Raw genomic sequence first — 23,587 nt, forward strand, 5'->3', positions numbered from 1 at the left:
TAAGAAGATTTTTGTATATAATATCAGGTCTTTAAATTTTGTTTTCTAAAATAACAAAAATAGTGATAACTTCAGCATGAAGTTAACCAATCTACACGGGAACACAAGTAGATTAGTAAATGGTAGTTGTGTGATGACCAGGTTTAGTCAATATAAAATTATATAATAACAATAAAATTGTATCACAGTTTTATTCTATATCTACATATATTTCACATTTTTGTAACGTTTTTGCCTACGCTATAGACCAATCGCAAACATTTTTATCTTCACCTAATCAAAAAATTAAAATCTACTTTCAAACATACAACTTCAGGAAGTTAATGGTTATTTATTTAAAATTGTTTTTATGTCCAGCCATTTATTAACTCAGGTTTTAGCCATTTAACAAATGTCATTATTCTTTATGATTTATATTTAATAATATAAAATAAACCACACTAAAAAATCTAAAATAGTTTATACTCATTATTTATATATATACAATTATTTAATCACTTTTTATTTCTACGTACATTTGGTATTATTGAAAACTTAAAGTTCTAATAGCCGTTTCTCTCAAGTATAGCGGATTATATTATTTTCCATAAAAGTTTTTTAATATATCAAAAATATAATAATTATTCATTAATAACTTAGTAAATATTATTTTATTACATAAAATTTTAATTTATATAGATTTATGGATTTCTTTCTATGATGAAATTGATTTCCCGGTACCTTTAGCATTATTAGTTTGAACATCAAATTATATTTACGACAGCCAATCAAAAGCGTTCATTGACCCAAATGAAAGTCGTTCTTGATATGTGTTACATAATGTTTCCAGTTCACTGTGCTATGGTACTAGAAAAACTCGTTTCCAATTACTTGTTTTGCGGAATGGGAGCAAAACAGCGATTTCTAAAAATGACTTGTTAATAAGTTCTAATATTAAATACTTATGCTTCAACTCTGAAATCTATAAATTAATTCTTTACAGGAAAAATAAAAATAAAGTGAAAGAAGCATTAAAAAATAAAATTGCTAGCAAATGAATGATGGTAAGCACTAGTACGGAAGAGGGAAAGAATAAGTCCATGCAAAGTACAGTAGGAAAGAACACTTTCGAACAATATGATGGAGATTTCCGTTTTACGTAATGCTCAAGTTTGTATAGATATTATTCATACGCTGAATTTGTAAAAATCAGACTTGAAAAATTCTTTTCCTGTTGGAAACAGGATGTAGTACCAGTTCACACGCACGATATGCCAGGAAATGTTCTGGTGAATATAAGTAGAGGTTACCATGACTGATTCGTTGCTGACTGTTGATTTATTCGTGAGCTTTGAGGTGTGATGCATAACGTTACCTTGTTCCGATGACTCTTAGCCTGAGGAAGATTATCACGTAACTACGTGGCCTGACCCCGATCTTCAATAGAGACCTTGACTCCTCGCTCAACTCTAGATCAAACTGCCACTCCTCGTTATTGATGTTCTTTCTTTATTTTGGTCAATGACTTCTTGAATGAATTGTAATCATAATTTTCATATTTATTATGAGCGAAATGAATTCTGATTATAACAGAATTATATTGATATTAATAGTTGGCAAGGAGCGAAAAACATAGGGATAGGTATAGTTGGTAAAATAGATATTGGTTCAAAAAGATGAGATCAGCCTAACTCAGAAAAGAAATCAATTTAGAAAAAAATAAAAACCTGTACAGCTACAACCCATGAAGGGTCAGAAATTTATTATTTTGTAAGGAAGTATTGTTTCTTTAACAAGGATTACACAAGGGGATGATTTTTTGCTCATCTTGATCACGCTTGATCGCCAGGTGTTTCCAAATTAATGGTGATACTAACTTTATAGAGTTATGTTATACCAAGGAAAATATAAGCATAAGAGAAAAAATAGTATATGGAAATTGATCCATTATCAACTAGTCTCGACCCGGAAATCTCTGAAAATTTCATCAAAATCGGACTGATTGAACACAAATTTAGTTACAGACAGACGCGGAATCAAATTCGTTGTACAAAAGGTATAATTCGACTGAATATTTTCGATTTTGAGGGCATAAATATTTCACTTCCACGCTACCAAAGTTTTTATTCACACAGAAAAGAAAATTATATTTGTTCTCACTAGCATTATAGATTTCCGATGTCAAATTTGTGTATTTGACCTGTGTTTTTTTTGAATTGCCAAATCATTGTTGTTGTTTTTTATTCTAATAATAAGATTACTATCTGGCAGTAAGCACATGCTCTTTCAGGTCAGGGCACGTACATTCTGACACACCAAGAAATAAGTCTTCCGATGAAAAAAGAAATATCAGCTATTTGGCAAGCCATGTGGAATGAAATACCGCCAAGCAAATTAAAAAGTATTAAAAAAAACGATTAACCATGGACCACATCAAACCGTTCCAATCACAGGCAGGAGGTACCTACAGCCAGATTAAGAATAGGTCATACGAATTTAACTCATGCATTCCTGATCAATAAGAAACCACCGCCAAAATGTTGATACTGCAACAGTGAACTTACAGTCAGTCACATATTTGAAGAATGTCATTTCTATTACATGAACTTACGTAGATTGGGAGTGAAACCGAGTGTATCGGATGGCCTAAATGATGACCAGAAAAACAGAAAAAGTTTTAATTTACTTAAAAAGAAGTAACCTTTTGAATAAGATATAAACCCGAAAGTGTGTTGTATGTATTAAATAATCCCAAAATAAGTAATTATTTAGCAATTATCTAAAGAGTTTCAAATCTTGAAACAGAATTATAAAGTGCGAAACACGGGCGTTGATGACCGCAGGGTTTTACGCCCTAAAGCCCTAACCAACAACAACAACTATCTGGCACTTTTTATTATTCATTAGTTTTTTAGTTATCTTTTTTTTACACTGTTGAAAGATTCGCTAACCACTTCTCTGCATAACCGTAGTAGTTTTGTGTCGCCTTGGTTCATATTTGTCTTTCCTATATTTCCTTACATTACTGCTTTTCTTAAACAAAATTGCGCTGTGGCTTCTTTCGGGCGAATAATGGATAGGTTTTCTCTTTTCATTTTTTTTCTTTACACTCTTTTATTTTAAACTGTTAATTAATGAACAAGACTAGGCACAGATAACCAAGTACACAAGCCACCCGAGGGAATATAGACACAGTTATAGCTATATAATTGTTTCAACAAGTGAATTAACAAATAGGTGATAGTTGCTGTCCTCGCTGCCCAATTGATCAATTATAAAACATTTTTTATGTTTTAAAACGGTCGCGAATTGTGAAAGTTGTAGTGGATAAAAAAAGAACTTAAACGTTTCCCAACCCTGCATATATATTGTATCAATTGATAATTAATTAAACTTGATCTCTTACTACCTCTAATTCGAACTGAAATATTAAAATTAATATTCTATTTACTAATTATCTAATCTATCTTTTATTCTATTGTATAGATTATTTTATACAAATTAAATTCATGAGAAAAATTCAAGCGAACTATCTGTTTTTAACCAGCACTCAAAAGGACAGAGCCTAGCAACATACGTACAAAAATTAAAAAATACAACAAAAAAACTCCATTTGAACAGTATCATGTTGAATTTTAATGGCTCATTTGGTTTTAAAGGTGCAAAACATTTGTGCAAAGAAAAGATTAAATTTAGAAAAATTATAGAGGTAATAAAAATTAAGAAAATATAAAAAATAAAAAATAAAATCGGGCAGTATTAATATGAATTATATATAACTGCTAAAATAAGTTAAAGTTGAAGGTATACTATTTTTTATTTGATAATCTAAAAAAAAATCAATTTTTTATGGAAAATATAGATGTTTGATCAATCAATGTTATGTAAAATATTTGTAGATAGTCCAAAAAAACAAAAAAAAAAAAGGAATTGATTTTAATTTTACTCATTTTGAAAAGATAATGAGAAAAATAAAATGAAAATTTTACTCATTTTTTAATTTAAGGACTAAATTGCGAATCATAATTAATAACATAAGTCATATTGTTATAAGTAAGTGTTTTTGTTTTCAAATTATTTATTCAATAAGTTTTTGAAAAATGCTTTTGAAAAAATCAGCAAATCATACTTGAATGGACGTTGTCACAAAGAAAAATAATTAGAAATACACTCTTAAGTTGTATGCTAATTTTTTATCTTTTTTTTTTGTTTATAGACTAAAATATTTAATGATTTATTTAAAATGGACAAAGAGCCAAAATGTTGAACATTACACAAGAATTAAACTTTTTTAATGTGTTTCATTTAGATAATAAATATTGATTTAAATGTTGTTTAATTTTTTTTTTTAAATCTATTAGATCAATATTATAAATAATTTAGAATTCACTATAAATGAATAGAACTTAACTCACTATAAATAATACCTACAACGTTTCATTTAAAAACTCTCCATAAAAAGAGGAATCGAGTTTTAGCCAACCTGTATACCAGAGAACGTTCTGAAGAAAGAAATCATAAATTTTATCATGGAGTTTATGTTTATGAGATGTCATATTATGTTGTAGAGTGTCGGAATTTTGTAATATATTTATAGAAGTAACGTCACATATTGTGTGACCTTTTCCAAATTCCGAAACCACTTAAAGCAGATCGAGCAGAAATGTATTTCCCAATGTTAGCCACAAATCAACGCTGATACCCTTTTTGTCACTATCTGATTAAGTATCTATTAGCAAACTACGCAGTCGACATTTTCTAATACAAACTTCTCCGAAGACAACTTTCAGTCTGTTGTAACGAACGGCCTTGTTCGGCCTTGAGTGACTATCACAAATAATCCAGTTAATTGTACTCGCTCTCATAAATAAACATATAACCACCTCGAGAAGAAAAGCTGTATTTTTCTCAATAAAAAAAAAATTGTATCAGAGAATATTAAATAGAAAGGAAATCCACAGATAAGGACATTCACAGTCCATAACAGTCCCACATAGAAAGAAATGGGGGAAGGCTGAACAAGTACTTGTTTAAAATCGGTGTGCGTCGAAAACTATTCGCTGTTTTTAAACTTGTTCAGCTATTATCATTTTATTTATTTTTTCTTTTAAATAAACTATTCGACTTCGTTTTACATAAATGTGAATTTTCTTGAAATTTGAAACCAACAATAAGAAAGATATGTTATAGAAAAACTACAATTAATACAACCCCATCAACAATAAATTCTATTTTTTTTTTTTGTATACTAGGTTTTTTTTTTTTTTTGTGCTTTCCTTCTTATTGTGGCATAGGATAAATTTAAATACTAATAGAGAACATATGTAATTGAAACTTGAATCAATCGTAAAGATTTTGAGTAGGAGAGGATTTCACTAGTAACCCACCTAATTTTTTTTTTTTGTAATTTTAAATCAAGTTCGGAGATCTATTAATATCCAAGGTTATCTGTGATTTGAACATCGTGCCTTAATTCACTAAAAATAAATTAATATTTAATCCCACTTCTTTCCGTATGCTGGTGTTCCTCAAGGCTGTATTCTCTATCCCATCCTCTACACTATTTATACAACTGAAATCCCAAACCATCCTAACACTGTTCTCACACTATGCTGTCAGAGAATAATGAGACAGTACATTACTTGCTTCCTAAAATCTTCAATTACATCTCACAAACCTTGAAGAATAGAGTAAAAATTGGTTGATTAAAATAAACTCTTTATTCTTCATCGTAAACTTCATCAACTTAAATGCTCTTCATATATACACGAAAAATTTATTATATGCACAATTCAAAATAAACTAATTTATAATATTTATTATAGCAATAAACAACTTTAGGAGCCATGACAAAGAAGCGGATGCGAGAGTTACAACAGAGGTTTGCTCACGATGCACGACTGGCCTCTTTCAACGGCGTACCTCATTAAGTGTAACCCCATAGTTTTCAAAAAGGCTTGTCTAGACGCTTGTCTTTCACGAGAATGTAAATTTAGGAGAGGCCATAGTCATATAAACGAATGCTGAAATAATTCACAATAATTGTTGAAAATCATAATGTATCCTAAAAATTAATAATAAAAAGTAAACAGAAAAACAAATTAAAAAACATTGTATTAATAATCAGAAACTCTAGAAATATTAGTTATATTGTACAATCAATAATGAAATTAAAGCAAATGAAAGGTAGTGTTGAAAAAGAATTTTTAAACTTTTTTTTTATACTGAACAAAATTAGTTGACCTGGAACAAATTTTCTTTATTCACCACCGTCGATACATTATCCCTACTCAGCTATATTGATCCATATCGAGGTGCAAGTTTATCAAAGGAGTGTTTCGTTAGTCTCTTTTACGTGAAAATAATGATTTTCATTATTGCACAATTATCGGATAAATCTAGTGTCTGTTCGACCCAGTTAGAATTTTGTATTTGTCTAAATTTATTATGATTTCATGTCTAACTTAACGTGTTTAATGCCTTTATTACTCTACTCATTTATTTATTTATATAAAAATGAATCATATAGCCTATAAAGATAAATTAATTTAGAACCAGAGAATGTAAGGCAAACAAATACTGCTATGGATCCCTCAAATTCACCTGTCATACTGAGGTTTAAATTAATTTAAATATAAAAATGAATAAAAAACAACAGACTTTTAAATTTAACGAAACTAATTAGATAATTAGAGACATAAACATGTTCTGATCCGGCAAAGCAACTAGGACTAAACTTGAGCCTGAAACGAATTAATAAAAACAAAATAACAAGTAAACATAAATCCATTTCATAGATCAAAGATGCAATATGAGTATTTTTTTAATCAAACACTAGACCGAGTTTCATGTAAAGTAGACTGAGTACTACAATGAAATAGAATAAATTTTAATATAAATCACTAAAAGTTAAATAATATGTTATTTGGTATTCATGCCCATCATTGCAAATCAAACAAATCTAAAATACATCCTAATAGGAATTAATAATAAAATAACTTAAAATTCTATTAAAAAAAAATGAAACTATCACTCACAAATGATTTTTTTTTTTTTTTTTATGCGTTGATGAAATTAGTGTAGTATTTAATGGCAAAACCTATATCATAAGAGACTAACCTATTATTAAGTCAGAAAATGGCCGAAACCGGAAATGTTTTACCATGTTAAATGTTGTAAGTATAGGATTAGGAGAAGCCCTAAAGTCATGATAAATGTTAAATGCATAAGAGCTCCTAGCGGATTTTGTGAGCAACTTGTTTAGTAACCTTTCCTTCATTAAATTCTAGTTATTGTTTACTTCTAAGTTTTGATTACAGTAATTTAGTACAACATGCCTAAAGTGAGTGAAAGTAGAAATGTGAAAATTAGGCTGCGGGTTGTCTTGTTTAAAAGCGTCCAAGATAATACTAAGACAATAAAAACACAAACTACCAGCAAGTAACCTAAAGCAACAAACAAAATGGTGTAGAACTTAGCTGGTCTGTTGCATGACATCATTCTACATTTAGTACACTACAGGCTCTCAACAATGTTAAATGTTATATCGTTTTAACGTACTGATAGAAGGAAATATTTCTTCATTTAACATGTTAAACTAAATATCATGAATACTTATCCTATTGGTAACTCCTAATAAAACCTTATAGATGATTGCAACAAAATATTTTTTTTAGTACAGACAGGCCAAAAATAAGAATAAGATATCTAAAACGAATGACTTCCTTAGAAATAAAGGCATGTTTCTACTTAACACTGACATTCGATATATAAAACAGATATATAGTTTCTGCTCAGTATTCTGAAATTATTAAAGATGGAGCATTGACATTAATCTAGCCTATCAGATAGGGACCGATGCTTAAAGAAAGGACTCCCACACAGTGGCAATAAGGTTGTCAGTGAGTGAGGTTACCTTGGGCCCACGTAGATGAAGTTTTAAAACGGAATAGCTCGTCACACCCAGTGTTAGTAGAATGTGGGTTTGTTAGGATAAGCTTGCTATATGGGGTGTCCCGTAAATGAGAGGTAATCGAAGAAATGTATATAATTATACATATGACCTCAAGGGGATGAAAATACTTCATGTGGTTTTATCCCAAATCCTTAGCACTATGGTCAGATTCCGTACAGAAAAGCCTAAAATTTAAGTGTTGGGTTATATTAAGCAAGGAACTTTTTTTTTTGTGGAATACGAGCCCATAATTAAACAATTATTTAAATTAGGTAATTGTACTTTTTTTAAGCAGAATTTTATTTGTTATAACACCATTAAATAAAGTAATACTTCTGTATTGTAGACACCCACGGGGAAGGATATTTTGTCCGTTATAAGGAGTTATCCGTTCAAATGGGGTATATATAAAAAGAACATGCAAATTAAATAATAGAATTACATAAATCTCCTTGCTAAATGTATGATACCTCGTAAGAAAAAAAAAAGTATGATTTTTAAACTATTAGAAGAATATCAATGTATCATTCCAGTGACCATCAAACACCGTTTTGTAAGAAAGGCACATAACTTTTTTGGACTCGTAGAAATCTTTTGAAATGTCTCGAAAAAACGATGCATTGATTTTTTTTGTACTTGACGAAATATAACAGACTAAGCACAAATATATACTCTATTTTTAATAGAAATTTATCATCTTTCAATTACAATTATATAACTACAAAAGGTGATTTGGTTTGGATCACGCTCGACTACCAGATTTTTCCACAATTAAGGGTGCCCACTTTATGAGACTGGGTGAACCCCGGAGGACTAATACGTAATTATCTGAATAAATAATTATCTGCCATAGCCGGATTCTTGGAGTTAGTAGCACAGTACCTTGCCACTGAGCCACCCCACTGCCACTCAAATAAGTATAAGATCAAATAAATAAAATAAGTATAAAATATTTCTGAAAAAATTATGGAGAATTGAGAATAAAACAGTCAAAACAACGTAGATTCCTTTTTATTTATTTTAAAACGAAATGTAATTAGTAAATTATGTATATTTCCTCAGTAATTTGACATAAGAATTTATTTGTAATTATTTATTTAGCAAATTTAGTCCTGCAATCGCGAGTTTTCATTCATAGTTTATGAATTTTGTTCGGATAATGACTATTTTTGAAGGGGAATGAAATTGATGTCCGTATCCTGAATCAAGGAGTTCCGTAATAGAGGGGTTCTGATACATTATATGTGTACCTAATATACCAGGACCTTAATAAATTTATCAACTATGGAAGGGAGGGCGGTTAGGTTATAGAAATTTCACTGTATTTAATTTTACATATATTTTATAGTTAAAAAGTAAATTTTATCAATTGCTGAAAATTATGGTACTAAAATCGGAACATAAAATGTACTTATTTGTTGGTCCTTAGTCTATTATCAATTTTTTAATATGTTATCTATCACTTACGGGGCCTCCTATATATGTAACATGTAATGAAATAACTACAATGAAAAATGAAACTTTTATCACCGGATTGAACCAATTCCATTTCGATCACCATAGCAAACCTGAGAGCAGCGGATGGTGTCATACACTAATCCAGTTTGACAATTGATGACAAACAGAGCAATCATCAGGATTAGGAGACCAATAAATCGCCAAAGACCATCAAGTCTTTCATACTTTCTATTGCTCATATTGGGAAAGACCGTTTCTCAGACTGACTCTAAGACGAATTTCCATCACATCACTGTCATGTCACTGCTTGCAGTTTCTGACCAAAGGACATGACATGCCTCGGTTTAGTCAATTAGAGGACAGCTTGCAGATTTATAGGGGCGTTCGGGAATGAATTTGACGATGAGAATGAGAGAAATCCAGGCAAGAGAAATGTCTAGAGGACTAACTTTCTGGTCTGTTGTTCTTAATAAGGGCCCTGCATTATTCCATCTGCTTTGTTAGTTCGAGGTGACATGAGAATAAATAAAAAATAACATGCCACACCTTGTATTATAAGAGCCGAGGGAGTTAAGGCGTCTATCTTAGCATCCAAGTAACCATAACGACGCCGATTCGAATCTGGCATGGGGGGAGGGTTGTTTTTAAATCGGGCGATCCCACGGAATGAGAACTGACCCTGCCTCTATGGTTAGAATAGAGTAGTAACCTGTAGATATATCCCCCCCCCCCATCTTCTCACAGTATGTCAGAAATTACTGTATGTAAAAAAAAATTGTACTATAATACACATACAATAATATATCATAATTACACACATATTACATTTATCGCAGATTCTAATGCACATAAAAATATCAATGTTTTAAGCCTGGAACTAACTTACTTAAAACCAAAATAATAATATTTCATAAATATTAATGGTATTTGAGCAAGAAACGATTGATGACATGAGTAAATCGTATTATTGTATTATTATTTCGTTTGTGGAGTTGTAAATTATTGATATTTTGTTGGGTAACTTCATTAATAAATATTATTAATTATATTATTATAATGTAACATAATTTTTTTTTTATTAAATGAGTAACATTATACCTAAGTAATTTAATATAGTTACACTAATTGAATATTAATAATACTACTGTTATTGTTGTTGATAATTATAGTTCTTAATTATTATTTTTTTATCTTCTTATATTGTTACTGCAGTAACAATATATACTGCAGATTTGTAGTCAATTTATATAATTATTTTCGACAATTTAGATTACACAAAAAAAAAAAAAAAAAATGCAATTCTTGGAGTAGTAAATTTAATAATTTTATTTTTATAAATATGCTCTATTTGCATAAAGTTATTCTCGAAAAGTAAATATTGTATAAATAATTCTTCATAAAAAAAAATAAGGTTCAATAATTAGGAGAAAATGTCATCAACCAAATAAGAACCAAAACCAGAACCTCTTCTGTTTTTTGTTTTTTTTATTTTATTACTTTTCAGTACCTCTTAAAAAAAAAATAATTACAACGCAAAATTATTTTAGTCAGTCCGAAAAAAAAATGGCTCAGTGCAATATTTTTGTATTATTAGTTTGATCAATCCGGAATTTTCCTGATAATTATCATTGAAGGGGTAAGTGGATGAAGGAGTTATGTTACAAATAGTAAATTTTAGGAAAACAAGGTTCAATTTTTATTTGTTGGAGCTTGTAATGTTTTGAAGTGTACATAGTCCCTTCTGCATCTCGGTCATTAATTGGATTTTGATTGGATGAAATTAAAAAAATGTTACATAGCCCCTTCATCTACTTACTCCTTCTAAGTAATTAAACATTTTAAGTTCTATAAACAGATGAGGGGTCCCTATTAACTTTAACAAGGGAACATTAATTTTAAAAGTAGAAATCAACAAAATAAGTAATTATTTGCCAAATATAAAATGACATTGCACTTTTTTAGTATGACTCAAATGAGAAAATAAATTACGGTGTGAAAAAGAAACTTTATACTAAAATCATAAATTATGACGATTTATTTGGAAGATGTTGAATAAAAAAAAAGTTTAAATAAATACATTGCAAAAATAAATAATTATTAATTTTTTAGAGATATGTTTCGACGTTACGTAACGAAATGTGTGAAAATATAATAATTTTTAACATAGGATCATTCAGTTATGGATTTAATTATATGAGAGTTTATCTAATGTAATAGTCCTTATCTTATTTTATTTTCAATCACAGTACATCTAGAGAACAATATTGTGGATACATCGTCAATTCAGGCTAAAAAATGTTGTTTCTGTACACGAAATAGAATTTATTTTATTTAATTAATAACTTGTGCACGCAATAAGAACAATGCAAGACCACTTTCAAGATGGTATTCATGGCGCATCTTCATGAGAATAAACATTAGCTCAACTTGGCACAGACAAAAGATTTGTAAAGCATTCTCTAGTGTTTGGCAAGAGAAAGTTGAAAACCTTTTAATGAGTGTTGTTCGCTCGCCTGTCAGAAACATTTTCGAATGCATTTTTTATTCGGAAAACCTTTCTTAGTTTGCGCAAGCTTTGTCTGTGTAATAATTTATATTTAGATGCATCTGATTCAATTTGACAGTTATTGAATACTGCTCTATTTACGAACACAACGAGGTCTATTAGTATGTTCAATTAAACTTTATTTTTAAAAAGATATCAACAGATGGATTAAAAACATGTATATCTAAAGTAAGCAAGATACGACCTAGTGGAAAACTATGCGAGACATTAACCTGGTAAATTTACGAGCAAAAAATTAAAGCTTAAGAAATAAAAACACAACTCTTTTTCAAACACTTAAAAAAATCAAGACTAAACTGATACTTTCATGTTGACAGAAATGTATTTTTTTTTTTACTCCCTACTGGTATTGATAACCACTGGGGACTACCTTGAAGTTGCCGCCGCGTAGTAACCAACATGAAATTGTCAAGATTAATTTTTCAGGACCACAGAGATAGAAATATTAATTGCTACAGATGGGAACCAAACGCACAACGTTCCGAACCGGCTGCTCTGAGACCCACGCCCCAAAGCGCGCACGGATGTCATGCCCCTGTATAACCTCTATATCACCATTTCTGACATATGGGGGGGGGGGGAGGTTTAAACAATAGGTAACCAACCTATTCAACCCAGAATAGGAGGGTCATGAAATAAAAATCCCGGTGTCGAATCTGTCCCGACCAATCTTGTGATTGTTAAGGTGACGTCAAACACACTAGCCTAAAAAACGGCCTTCGAGAAATGAATTTATTCAAATACCATAACAACACAAACAAATTTAACTTCGTAAGTCGCTTCAGGCACACGATGCTCTATACTAACTGATCATGCTCTGTATTATCTAATTATGCTCTATACTATCATGACAACAGTATAGTACCACCACGCTCTATAATATCATGACGATAGTATAGTATGATGCTTTGTAATATTTATCTGAAACCTTACTTAAACAGAACGTATATAAAGTTTAAACTAACATCTAAATCTAACGAAGAGCGTTCAGTTTTAGTTTCTATTAGTTATGCTGTTTTTTTCTAAAAAAAAATCATGGCTAATTAAGAATCTACTTTCACATACACAACATAACTTTCCAATCACATCCAGATAGGAATCAAACCAACGTTTTTGCGTGAATATCGTGCGTTGAAGATGGCATCGTAAATCATCATGATGGTTTCACCATTTTCTATCCCTGATGCCAAACTTTCTTTCGGCGCCAAACTAATCGCTATGCTTTGGTTATAGGCCAGCTCTTCCTAATCAGCGGCTCATCGAGAAGCTACTGCCAATGCTAAGACTCCAAAGCTTGTGTTTATAATTCATTACACGCCTTAATTAAACTAAATATATTCTTTATAGAAAAACTAAACATTTTTTTCACAAAATGCAACTGCATACTTTTTGGGAACGTTAAAATTAATGCCCAACCTCATCTGTTATTCAACACCTTTTGAAAGAAATCCTTCCACTTCATAATTATCAGGAAATTACTCCATTGTTAAAAGAAAAAGAAAATAATAGACATGGGACGTTTTGAAATGCAACTACTCATTTAAAGAAGTTCAGTTAAAAAACGTTATCGACGCAAATGACCCTTTTTAAGACAAAAGGTTTGGTCCCTCACACAACTTATTTTCAGTCGTAGTTAAGTTTTATCACCAAATACATAACTTATGTATAGTTGTGTGTAGTGTAAATTATCTTTTTTTTTTTTATTCCTTTATTTAAAAATCATTCATAAATCGCAACGTTTCGTGACCATCACCCCATCATCAGGTAAACTATTATTTAAATGTTGTCATATTAATGTAAAATAAACAATTTTGTCTGATCTGTTAAAAATTCACACTAAAATGTTAAAATTAAGCAGAGTCCATCTCTATCACATAACTCGCCATTGTCCATGAATTGAGTTCTATCACGAAATACATAACTTTTATAGAATTTGACTTTTTGGCAAGGTCACACATTTAAATTTCTCAGTAAATAGAGAAATATGATGAGTTTCTGATGGAGGAGATGTTTAGATTATCTATGGTTACTTAGAAAATAAACATAATTTTCGTAATGTTTCTAATACAAAAAGGCCTGTTACTTATTTTTACCATAGCGAAATTCAGTAAGCATCATGTTTGTGTATATATTTGATATACATACATAAAATTATTCATTTTCTTATTATAACAAGGGAGTTGGGTAGCTCAATCAACATAGTTTACTTTCCTTTGACTTTTGAATTCTCTCCAAATAATGATGTATCTGACTTATTATTAATTTGTAAAAAAGAGGTGGTATTCGTTACTAAAAATGATTCTTCTTCAACCTTTTTTATATATATCTTTTTGTTTTTACGGAAGAGTTACTTACCTAATATAAAATTATATAATAATAAATATTTCCATACATGGCGCTTTAGGAATTCTCATACGACTGTGAGAGATAACACTGGAGAGATGATGATGTTTCGAAAGAGCGAAACGCTGGCCGAAGTCCATGAGTATGGGAACTGATCCGGACAAGGGGTTCTGTCGACACGAATATATTTGCACTAATTGTCATTACTCTCTCGGATGAGAAAGGGCCCATGAGAATAGGCCTTTGGGAAAACCGTTCTTCGGGGAAGTCGTTGGCTTTGGAAACTTCGGCTGTAATAAAGTGATTCCGAAGCAACGAGTAATAAACAACAAGTATATCATAATAAGTCACTGTACGTAGCATTCAAGTGTAATAATTTAAGTATTTTAGATCCTATCGAATTAGGATTAAAGACCAAACCATGTATCTAGGATTTTGCTTCGGATGTAACTAATAAATGTATTTATATTCATACAATAAGATGAAACAAAATAAAACAGGATGTACAGATATATTCTATGTTATATAGATTACAATGGAAATTTATAAGTTTGTATCATTCGAACGTAGTTTTTACTCAACAGAAATATGGTTCAAAATTTACAACGAAATCTTAATTAACTGTCTGGTAGAAAAGTTATTATATACAAACCTAAATAAATGAAACAGAAAATATATCAGTCTTTTAATTTAAAAATGGATATATGAATATTTTATTTATTTATTGACATTTATAACTGTACATAAAATACACAAGTTAATTTGAAGTAAGATCATAATGGCAAGTAGAGAAACTAGTCATTGGTAGCACTCTAAAAACATGTTTACAATATAAGGTCTCGAGGCCATCTTCTTTTCAGGCTCCTCGGAGGATTGCCAGGAATGGAAGAGGAAACAAGGTTAGAAACTAGAGGGTTTGAGTGACAAGGGAGTTTATAATGGAAGAATTGACATTTCGTTCGGGCTAGATCGGTTACATAAGGAACATTAAGGTCTTTATGGATGATTTTATTTGTGACAAAGTAAGGAGCATTGAGGATTTTAAGAAGGTTTTTGAATTGCAAATATTAGATACGAGGGGAATTCGAAGGTTTAGTATGAATAAATGAATAAAATCTCAATATATTCTAACAATAATTTGGTGTGGGGCGCGCATCACTTACTCAACTTCCACTTTCAAAAAACTCGTATTTTAGGGTTTCTTGAAGAGAAAAATAAAAATATCCACTTTGTTCATGCCAAGAATACAATATGTTAGTAAAGATAACGAAACCGTGCACATATAATTGCAATCGAAAGAGATCAGCTTTATCCGATTCGAACTTCTGAACATATTTTCCCTTTTTCTCATTTAATTATTGGTCAAATTCTTTAATGTTTCGTATCTCTCCGTCCTTTTTATTGTTGGCAATGATAACTGGTTATTTATTTCAAATAAAGACTAATCTGATGTTAAATATTACTTAATTTTACTCTAATTTACCGAATTTAAACAAAATCCTTTAAGCCCTTTTAGAGGTCATACTAAAAAAGTGTAAAACCTATTTACTGACATAAAAACACTATGTCCATTTTATCGAAAATTCTGGTATACACCAGCCTTAAATATGGAATTTCAATTTCATATTAATTTTCGTTTTTGAGTTCACTGTTCACCCTCACAGACATTTTTACGAGACTTGATTATTTGGACTCAATTATTTGTGCAATTAGCAATTTTACACGAATCGCAATAATTTCACGTATAAATACTCCCGAAGTGTACTTAATAGTACAAGAGCCCAAGAGGAGAACAAATGCAGTTATACTACGAAGTTATACTACTTTATAGTACATTAAACTAGCTTTAATTTGAGTTCTAATAGACATCTGAACGTCGAATGGATTATAAGACATAGATTTCTCAAAATAAATTCATTAATTATTAATTTTTCAGTTCGTTTTTGTGAAAGGTTGTTTTTTAAAAAGCTATATCTGGAGAACTATTGAACATAAATATGTCTATTAGGGCTCATATTTTAGAAAATTTACTCAACTTTAAATATCCTCTTAGGTTTTCTAGTGTTGTTAGTAGTTTTAAAGATAAAGAGCTCTGAATGTAAAATTAATTTTATGTTTTGAAACAGTCGCTATTTTTTATTCTCCCTAACTATACTTGGTAGACTAGTAATTATACATTGTTCTCATTAAAGTAATCAAAAATTGGGGTGAAATAACTGTCTCTTGTACTATAACCGGGAAAGAGAAAAAGCCGGATGAGAGAAGTTCCAAAAATGTTTCCGTCTTTCTTGATTATACTATTTAATATTTCTATCCCCTTAGTGCGCTGGTGCTTTCAATGACTTTGCATTCGTTGGCATAATTTAATTGTCTTGTTCCAAAATTCCCTTGATCAACTATTGCTGAAAAACTAGGCTATAATTTTTATAGGTAATAGTTGAAGAACCAGGACGCAGAATTAATGTTCTTAACCTATTCAAATAAAATAAATTCGACTTTCACTTATTTAGTGGCTCGTTTAAAATGTCAAGGCTTGTATATCCTATTAGGTCTATTTGATTGCTGATAAATTGATGTTTTTTTTCTATCAGAACGAATATCAGTTCAATCAATAATCAGTCTTAAAATTTCTATATTTACCACACTCGTTTACTCACTCTCTAACCCCTTACTCCCTCCCACAATTTATTGCCTAACAAGAGAGAAGCACTTTATTATTAATTCAGTGCTGCTGGTTCGTGCTTTTATATTTTAAATTTTATTAGATAATTTTTAGAATGTATAGTATATATTTGTAACCCCAGTGAATATGTGGTTAATTCAAAATTCCTTACTTTTCAGGGGACAACTTTTAAAGTTAAAGTTAAAGTTAAACATTTATGTAAAATCAGGTGTTTGTGGTAAATCATCGAAATTTCGTCAATACTACCAAAACGTTGGTAACTTGTTACTTGTTTTACACCAATTCGATATGTCTTATCACTAATTAGATAATAGAGTTAACTAATTGTTCACCGACCGTTGAAAAAAACACATCGCAATAACTCTGTTTTAAAACGTTGACTGATTTAGACACTTATGCACAATGAAGATGTTGCTTCTGTGATTCTCTTAGACCACTTAACTCATTTTGACCAAAATTCGACTTAACCACATATTCACTGGGGTGACAGTATATTATATAGTACTAGTTTATTCCTGCTAGAAATCTCGCATTACATATGGTGGCACATCTGACTAATTAATTATCATGTAAATAATTAAATATCATGCTCATTCGTATAAGAAATTTTATATCAAGAAAATATATTCAACACACACAATTGGTAAAACTATAGTTCATACTTTGCAATGACTATTTTTAACTAATTGGTACGTAGCCCCACTTGAATATATCAGTTTTATAGTTAAGATTTTACTGTACGTAAACTTATTTTAACACTAAACCTCATAGCAACTGGACTTTATGTGAGCGCATGTTTCAAGCGGCCTACGAATTTCAGGGGGAATCTTGGAAATTGTAAATTGTTTGAGCAGATCAATAAAAAAAAATTTAATTTTTAGAAACGGACTTTGTACTGTATTGTTCAAAAATATTTTGAACTAAAATAGTTCTTTGAATTTTTTGAATATCACTGTGTGATTTGAGCAATAAAACCTTTGAATTGGTTACGTCTATAGCTTAAAATAGTGTTATATGAGAGGGGAATGACTAAACACATTTGATACAATCATATTTATGATAATGATCTTGATTGATGGTTTGATTGGTTATAAATATGCACAGTCTCAAGTTGAATAATTTGCCTTAAAAAACAAATAGGTTGAACCTTTTTTGTGCCTAGTCAAGTAAAATCACTAAGGAAATCTGCGAAAATCACTTTACTTTCTTTTTTTTTTTTAACTTTTTCGATGATTAAGTAGATGTCAATTAAGGTTTATGACTGCAAAACTCACATTCTCAGCAAATAGAAAACACGAAAAATGTTTAATCTCCCCCAATTCATGTTACACATTTCCAAAAAATTAGATTTTCAACAAAATGTTTTTCAAAATTTTTTTTATTGAATTTGGAAATTTCTCATACTCACTATAAACTTTGACAATACTTAATTAAAATATAAAATAAAAGACCCAAAATGACTATATATTTCGTTGTAGATACTTTAAAATAACATTATTTTATTTGGATATAAACAAATTTACAAATGTTTTGGTAATTTTGCTCAACATTAAATTTGAACAATATTATTCACAAAAACGAGAAACAACCGGTTTTACTTTTACAAGAACATTTACGTTATAAGAAAAAAAAAAAGCTCTGTCGATTGCACATGACTCATCGAAAAAAATCTTAGGTTATTACAGTTGCTACTAAATAAGTAAGTCTAGGAAGTAATTTTGGAACGTAAGGGAACTACCTGGATCGCTGCAATCACAATCATGACTTACCGAAGCATTACAGTAATATAACTCTATAACAGTCTCGTGTCATTACATACCATCTCTTATTACCATTTATTACTTTTATAAGAGAAGAAAAATTTGGTTGAAGTCATTTTTAGAGAATCCTTTAAATAATGAAGTTCCTTGACATTTCGCTTTTTTTGGTTATAATGAGACTCAGATCATCTTACAATGGCATCAACATTGATTGCTTTTTCCATGGATGGGTAGCAACTTCGCAAGCGGGTCAAGGTGTTAATTGTGTTGAGGGATTAATTGGGGTCGAGTTATCAGATAATGGAACAATTAAAGGCATAATTGGAGTTATTTTAACTGAGACGCAAATGGAAATGATCTTCAAGATTTGTTTAAAATTGTAAGTGATTTAACGGTAATTATAATACGAATAAAATAATTATGAGAAAAATTGTTTTAAATTTTTAGTTGATAAAGAAAAAAAATGTGATAGGAGAATATAAAAGTATAGAAACTTTGAATTAAAGATTTGTTTAGTATTATAGAATTGGTGATTCTAACACTAAAAACGATAAAGTTAAAATTTTACATCTTTGTTTATATATGTTGTTTAAAACTATTCTAGAAATTTATTAAAACTATGTTAGAATAATTTTTTTAATTGGAAATTATATATTATTTTAGGTTTAAGAACGAGTTAATCGATAATTTTAGTTCTGAGAATAAGCTAATCGGCAAGGTCGAAAAGTCCAGAGAATTAAAGAATTGAACAAGTTAAAAATGATTTTATTTTTAATTTTAAATTATCTTCGAAAGTTTGATATACATATTGCTTCGAAAGATTATGGGTAATGATGATGATAATAATTACGTATCTTTAATTTTTACTCCCCGGCAAGGGAAGTTTAAAATTAAACTTCAATTGGAATAACTATTACTATATTACACAAGAATGGACAGGTAATGACATTAAAATTGGGATATTCTTGTTTACCTTAAATTTACTTATACAAATCTTCATAATATTATATAAATATCATTTCAAATGCTCCAATAAAATAAGAAAAAAATCGTTTGCAATGTGAATTGAGGGATTATAGGATAATTAAGATCAAAGATGATGAGTAAGGATACTAGATTAACGACCTAACCTACTACGGACATACTACGGTCTCCTAATTTTCGAGGGATGGTCATTTAACATTATGAAAATACTGGAGACCGAACCTCTAGAGGAATGGCGAGGTGCAACTAGAGTATATTCTCCAGATTCACTGAAAATTGAATTATCTCATTCAGAATTTGAAACTTGGGATGATCTGCTCGTATACGGAGGTGAAATGACGGAAGTACTGTTTAAACGTTTTATTTTCTAAATAAAGAAATAATTAGTCAGAAAAATTAGGAAAGCAGTAATCGATTAACTCATATACAAAAATAAACATATTTATTCATATTACTCGAAAAATTCTAATGGGCAAGGAAAACGAACTGAACACCAAATTGTCGTGTCCTTTAAGAATTGAAAAGATGTAGAAATAATATTTTGTTCCGTTTTACACATATGCCAGTATTAAGAAAACAAACAATGCTATGAATCAATTTAACGCCTATTTACATGGCACAATAACATGAATGAAAGTTAATAGTTTAGTCGTTTTCCACTTTTCTTTTCCTATTTACATTTTCGAACTTTCACAGCTTTTGATCCTTCACAATGGAGTTTTTCACTTACTTCCCTTGTTATCACTTATTATTTTTCCAGTGTACAAAATATCCGCAAATACGAACTCGAGAAATAAATACACATGAACTGATTCATTCCAATGCTTGAATTAAACATGAGGATAGGAGTTGACCTCAATTAATAATAATGCATGAGGATTGCAAAAAGAATGTATAAACATTCTTTTTTCAATCCTCATGCTATTCCATAACTCAATAAAACTGCCTACCTTATTTTATCATTAACTATTGATGATAATCACAACCTGCATACCTTCCTCAGCAAATTGCGTTGGAACTCAAAATTAACTTATGATTCTTATCCTAAATTAAGATTAAGATCTTAATTTATGATTGAACCTTAGCTGGCACATATCAAAAAATATATTCAATAAATAAATAGTAAAAATACCCTAAACTTTTAAGCTAGTTACTATAAATCTGGTTAATAAATTTTTATAAGTTATATGTAATAAATTACCTATTTACTCAACACAACAAACTTTAGTATTTTTTTTTTTTGCAATTAGAGTTATACTTAATTCAACTAAAACAAAATTTATTTATTTACTTTTGTTATGCATATTAAATAGTTTTACTAAAAATAACTAATTTATGTTTCATTATTTTTAGTTTGGGGCCCTTGCGGTTTTCTCCATCGAGGCCAGAAGGTTGAGAGTCAGACCAGTTGCAGCACAGGAAGAAGCTGAAGAACAACAGCAGGTTGAATACTACGCAGAACAAGAAGAAGACAACGGTCCGATACTGATCTCCAGACAAGACGCATACGGAAGACCAAATGGACAACAGAGATATCAAGCCAAACCCAAGCCTGTGGCACCAAGGGCCCCGCCTGTACAAACCATCAGGAACTATAACAAACTGAACGATGATGGCTCTTTCACATTCGGTTATGAAGCAGCCGATGGTAGCTTCAAGGAGGAGACTAGAGGAACTGATTGCGTAGTCAGAGGCAAATATGGTTACATCGACCCAGACGGTAACAAAAGAGAGTTCACTTATGTCTCTGGAAACCCTTGTGACCCTAACGCAGTTCAAGATGAAGAAGAACAACCTGAAGTACAATCTGGAGAAGAAGAAAACATTCCTAAAGGTTTGCCCAATATACCCAGGAGACCCATTAAACCACTGAGGCCAATCAAGCAGGGTAACCCAACCACCCTTTTCCAACAACAGTACAACATGGATGAGGAAGAGGAAAATATTCCTAGGGCTAGGCCTATTCCCACTACCCCAAGGCCCGTCACCATCCAGCCAAGACCTACCCCACAGCCACAATTGCATCAACAACCCTCTCCAGTCGGTGGTTACTCCGCTCCATCATACTCTCAATTGGAAGATCATCCACAACAGCAAGTATTCAGGACTCCCACCCCAAGACCCAAACTGCTCACCCCCACTCCTGCTAGGCAGTCCGTCTCCATCACACCACGACCCCAGCAACTGGCTCAAGCTCATCCTCCAGCAACCACCTACCGCCCGCAGTTCACTGCCACTCCCACACCCAAGCCAAGGCCTTCACCCATTCCACAGTCCATCAACCTCGACGATGAACTGAAGAGCTTCCAGCTTGAACACAATGTTGTCTCCACTCCTGCTCCTAGGCCAGCCAAGCCTTCCGGTACCTCTGAGCCTATCTACACTTCTGAGCTTGTCTTCGATCCCAACTCCGGTCAGTACAACACTGTAGTTTACCAACAGCTACCACAATCAGGAGGAGACTTCAACCTGAGAGGCAGACTGCAGCCATTCGTGGCCCCACAACAACAGCCCATTTACAGACCAGCTCCCGCTCCACAGTCCAGACCAAACCCCTACACGAGCCAGCAAGCTCTCTTCCAGTCCCAGCAAGCAGCCCTCATTCAACAGTCGCAGCAGCTCTTCGCCCAGCAGCAGAGGAGGCAGCAGGAACAGGGCAAACGTGTCCCTTCGGGCCTCTTACAGCAGGAGCCCCAGAGGTTCTCCCCCGCTCCCAAGCCCTATCAGCCTTTCTACTTCGTGACTCCTGACGGTGAGAGAACGGCACTCGCGAACGGCCAAATCGACGCCTTCCTCAGGGGACACAGTGTGGCCTTGTAGAAGCTTTTATCGACCTGCAACATTCGCACCAAATATATACCATTCTACGGACAGCTCGTCTACATTTTGTGATCAGCATCAAAGTCCCATATCATCATTAAATGATTCCATTGTTAATATAGTGAACATTTGCGAGTTCATAATTGTAATTATTTGTAATGATATTAAAATATCTTCATATTAAGCTTCCCTAGTATGCTGAACAATAGTATTGGCAGAAAATAATATTTTTAAGCAACTATTTATATACCAGTGCCCGAGACAGCTACAGCGAGCGGGCTCTAGTCGACGAGAACCCGGCAGGCTCCCCGCAGCCAAACAAAAGCCATTGTAATTTATTGTACTCTTGTATTGTTAAGTCCAATCTACCTGTATTTTATAGTATGTAAGTCCTTAGTGTTAGTGTCCCGTTTAGTTGCCAAATCCTTGCGATTTATTATTGCTGACAAAAATTGTTTATATAAACATGTATGTATTCTTTTTTTTTTATAATTGTAATAAAGTTATTTCTATTTGTTCATTGACTTTCATCCAAACCATAATTAGTTTTTATTTAGCACTACCTCATAAAACAAATTGTTATTACATAAAAATCTAATACATTGACAAACATATTATAAGCCTATTAATAATAGATCAAAACAGATCCTGAGGATCAAGTGAAGAACAGAGATAAAAACCAATTGTCCAAAAAAAGTAATAGCACAAACGTTTATTCACCCACCGTCTTCATTCACTCACAATATTATTCGTCCATCTTACCATAACATCAAATCCATTCATCATTCAAATTTTAATTTAGGCTTTAAGCTGCCTAACTTACATTTCGATCAATGATGACCAATACATACAATCGAGTGAGGATAATCCATAACACCATATTATATATTTTCTTCAATTTACAGAAATAGAAATTTTAATGTTATACCTTTTTTCCTGTCTTCAATGAGCAGCGTTTTTAATACTAAATATGCGGTTTCTTGTATTTGAGGTGTTTTACACAACTTGAATTAATCAGAACTGGTGTAACCTAGGTTCAT

General features: G+C 31.3%; 1 protein-coding gene across 1 annotated transcript in view; it reads left to right on the forward strand.

Annotated features, from left to right (window-relative positions):
* LOC106683208 (uncharacterized) overlaps nucleotides 1-23,083 on the forward strand; it is a 65,555-nt gene extending 42,472 nt beyond the window's left edge. Inside the window, exon 2 of the mRNA XM_014424521.2 lies at nucleotides 21,081-23,083. Coding sequence (XP_014280007.1) covers nucleotides 21,081-22,547 — 1,467 coding nt within the window. The 3' untranslated portion in view covers nucleotides 22,548-23,083. The remainder of the gene's footprint in view (nucleotides 1-21,080) is intronic.
* Nucleotides 23,084-23,587: the final 504 nt, after the last annotated feature.

The sequence above is a fragment of the Halyomorpha halys genome, unplaced genomic scaffold (genome assembly GCF_000696795.3).
Source record: "Halyomorpha halys isolate HHAL.00 unplaced genomic scaffold, Hhal_1.1 Scaffold472.1, whole genome shotgun sequence".
Lineage (NCBI taxonomy): Eukaryota > Metazoa > Arthropoda > Insecta > Hemiptera > Pentatomidae > Halyomorpha > Halyomorpha halys.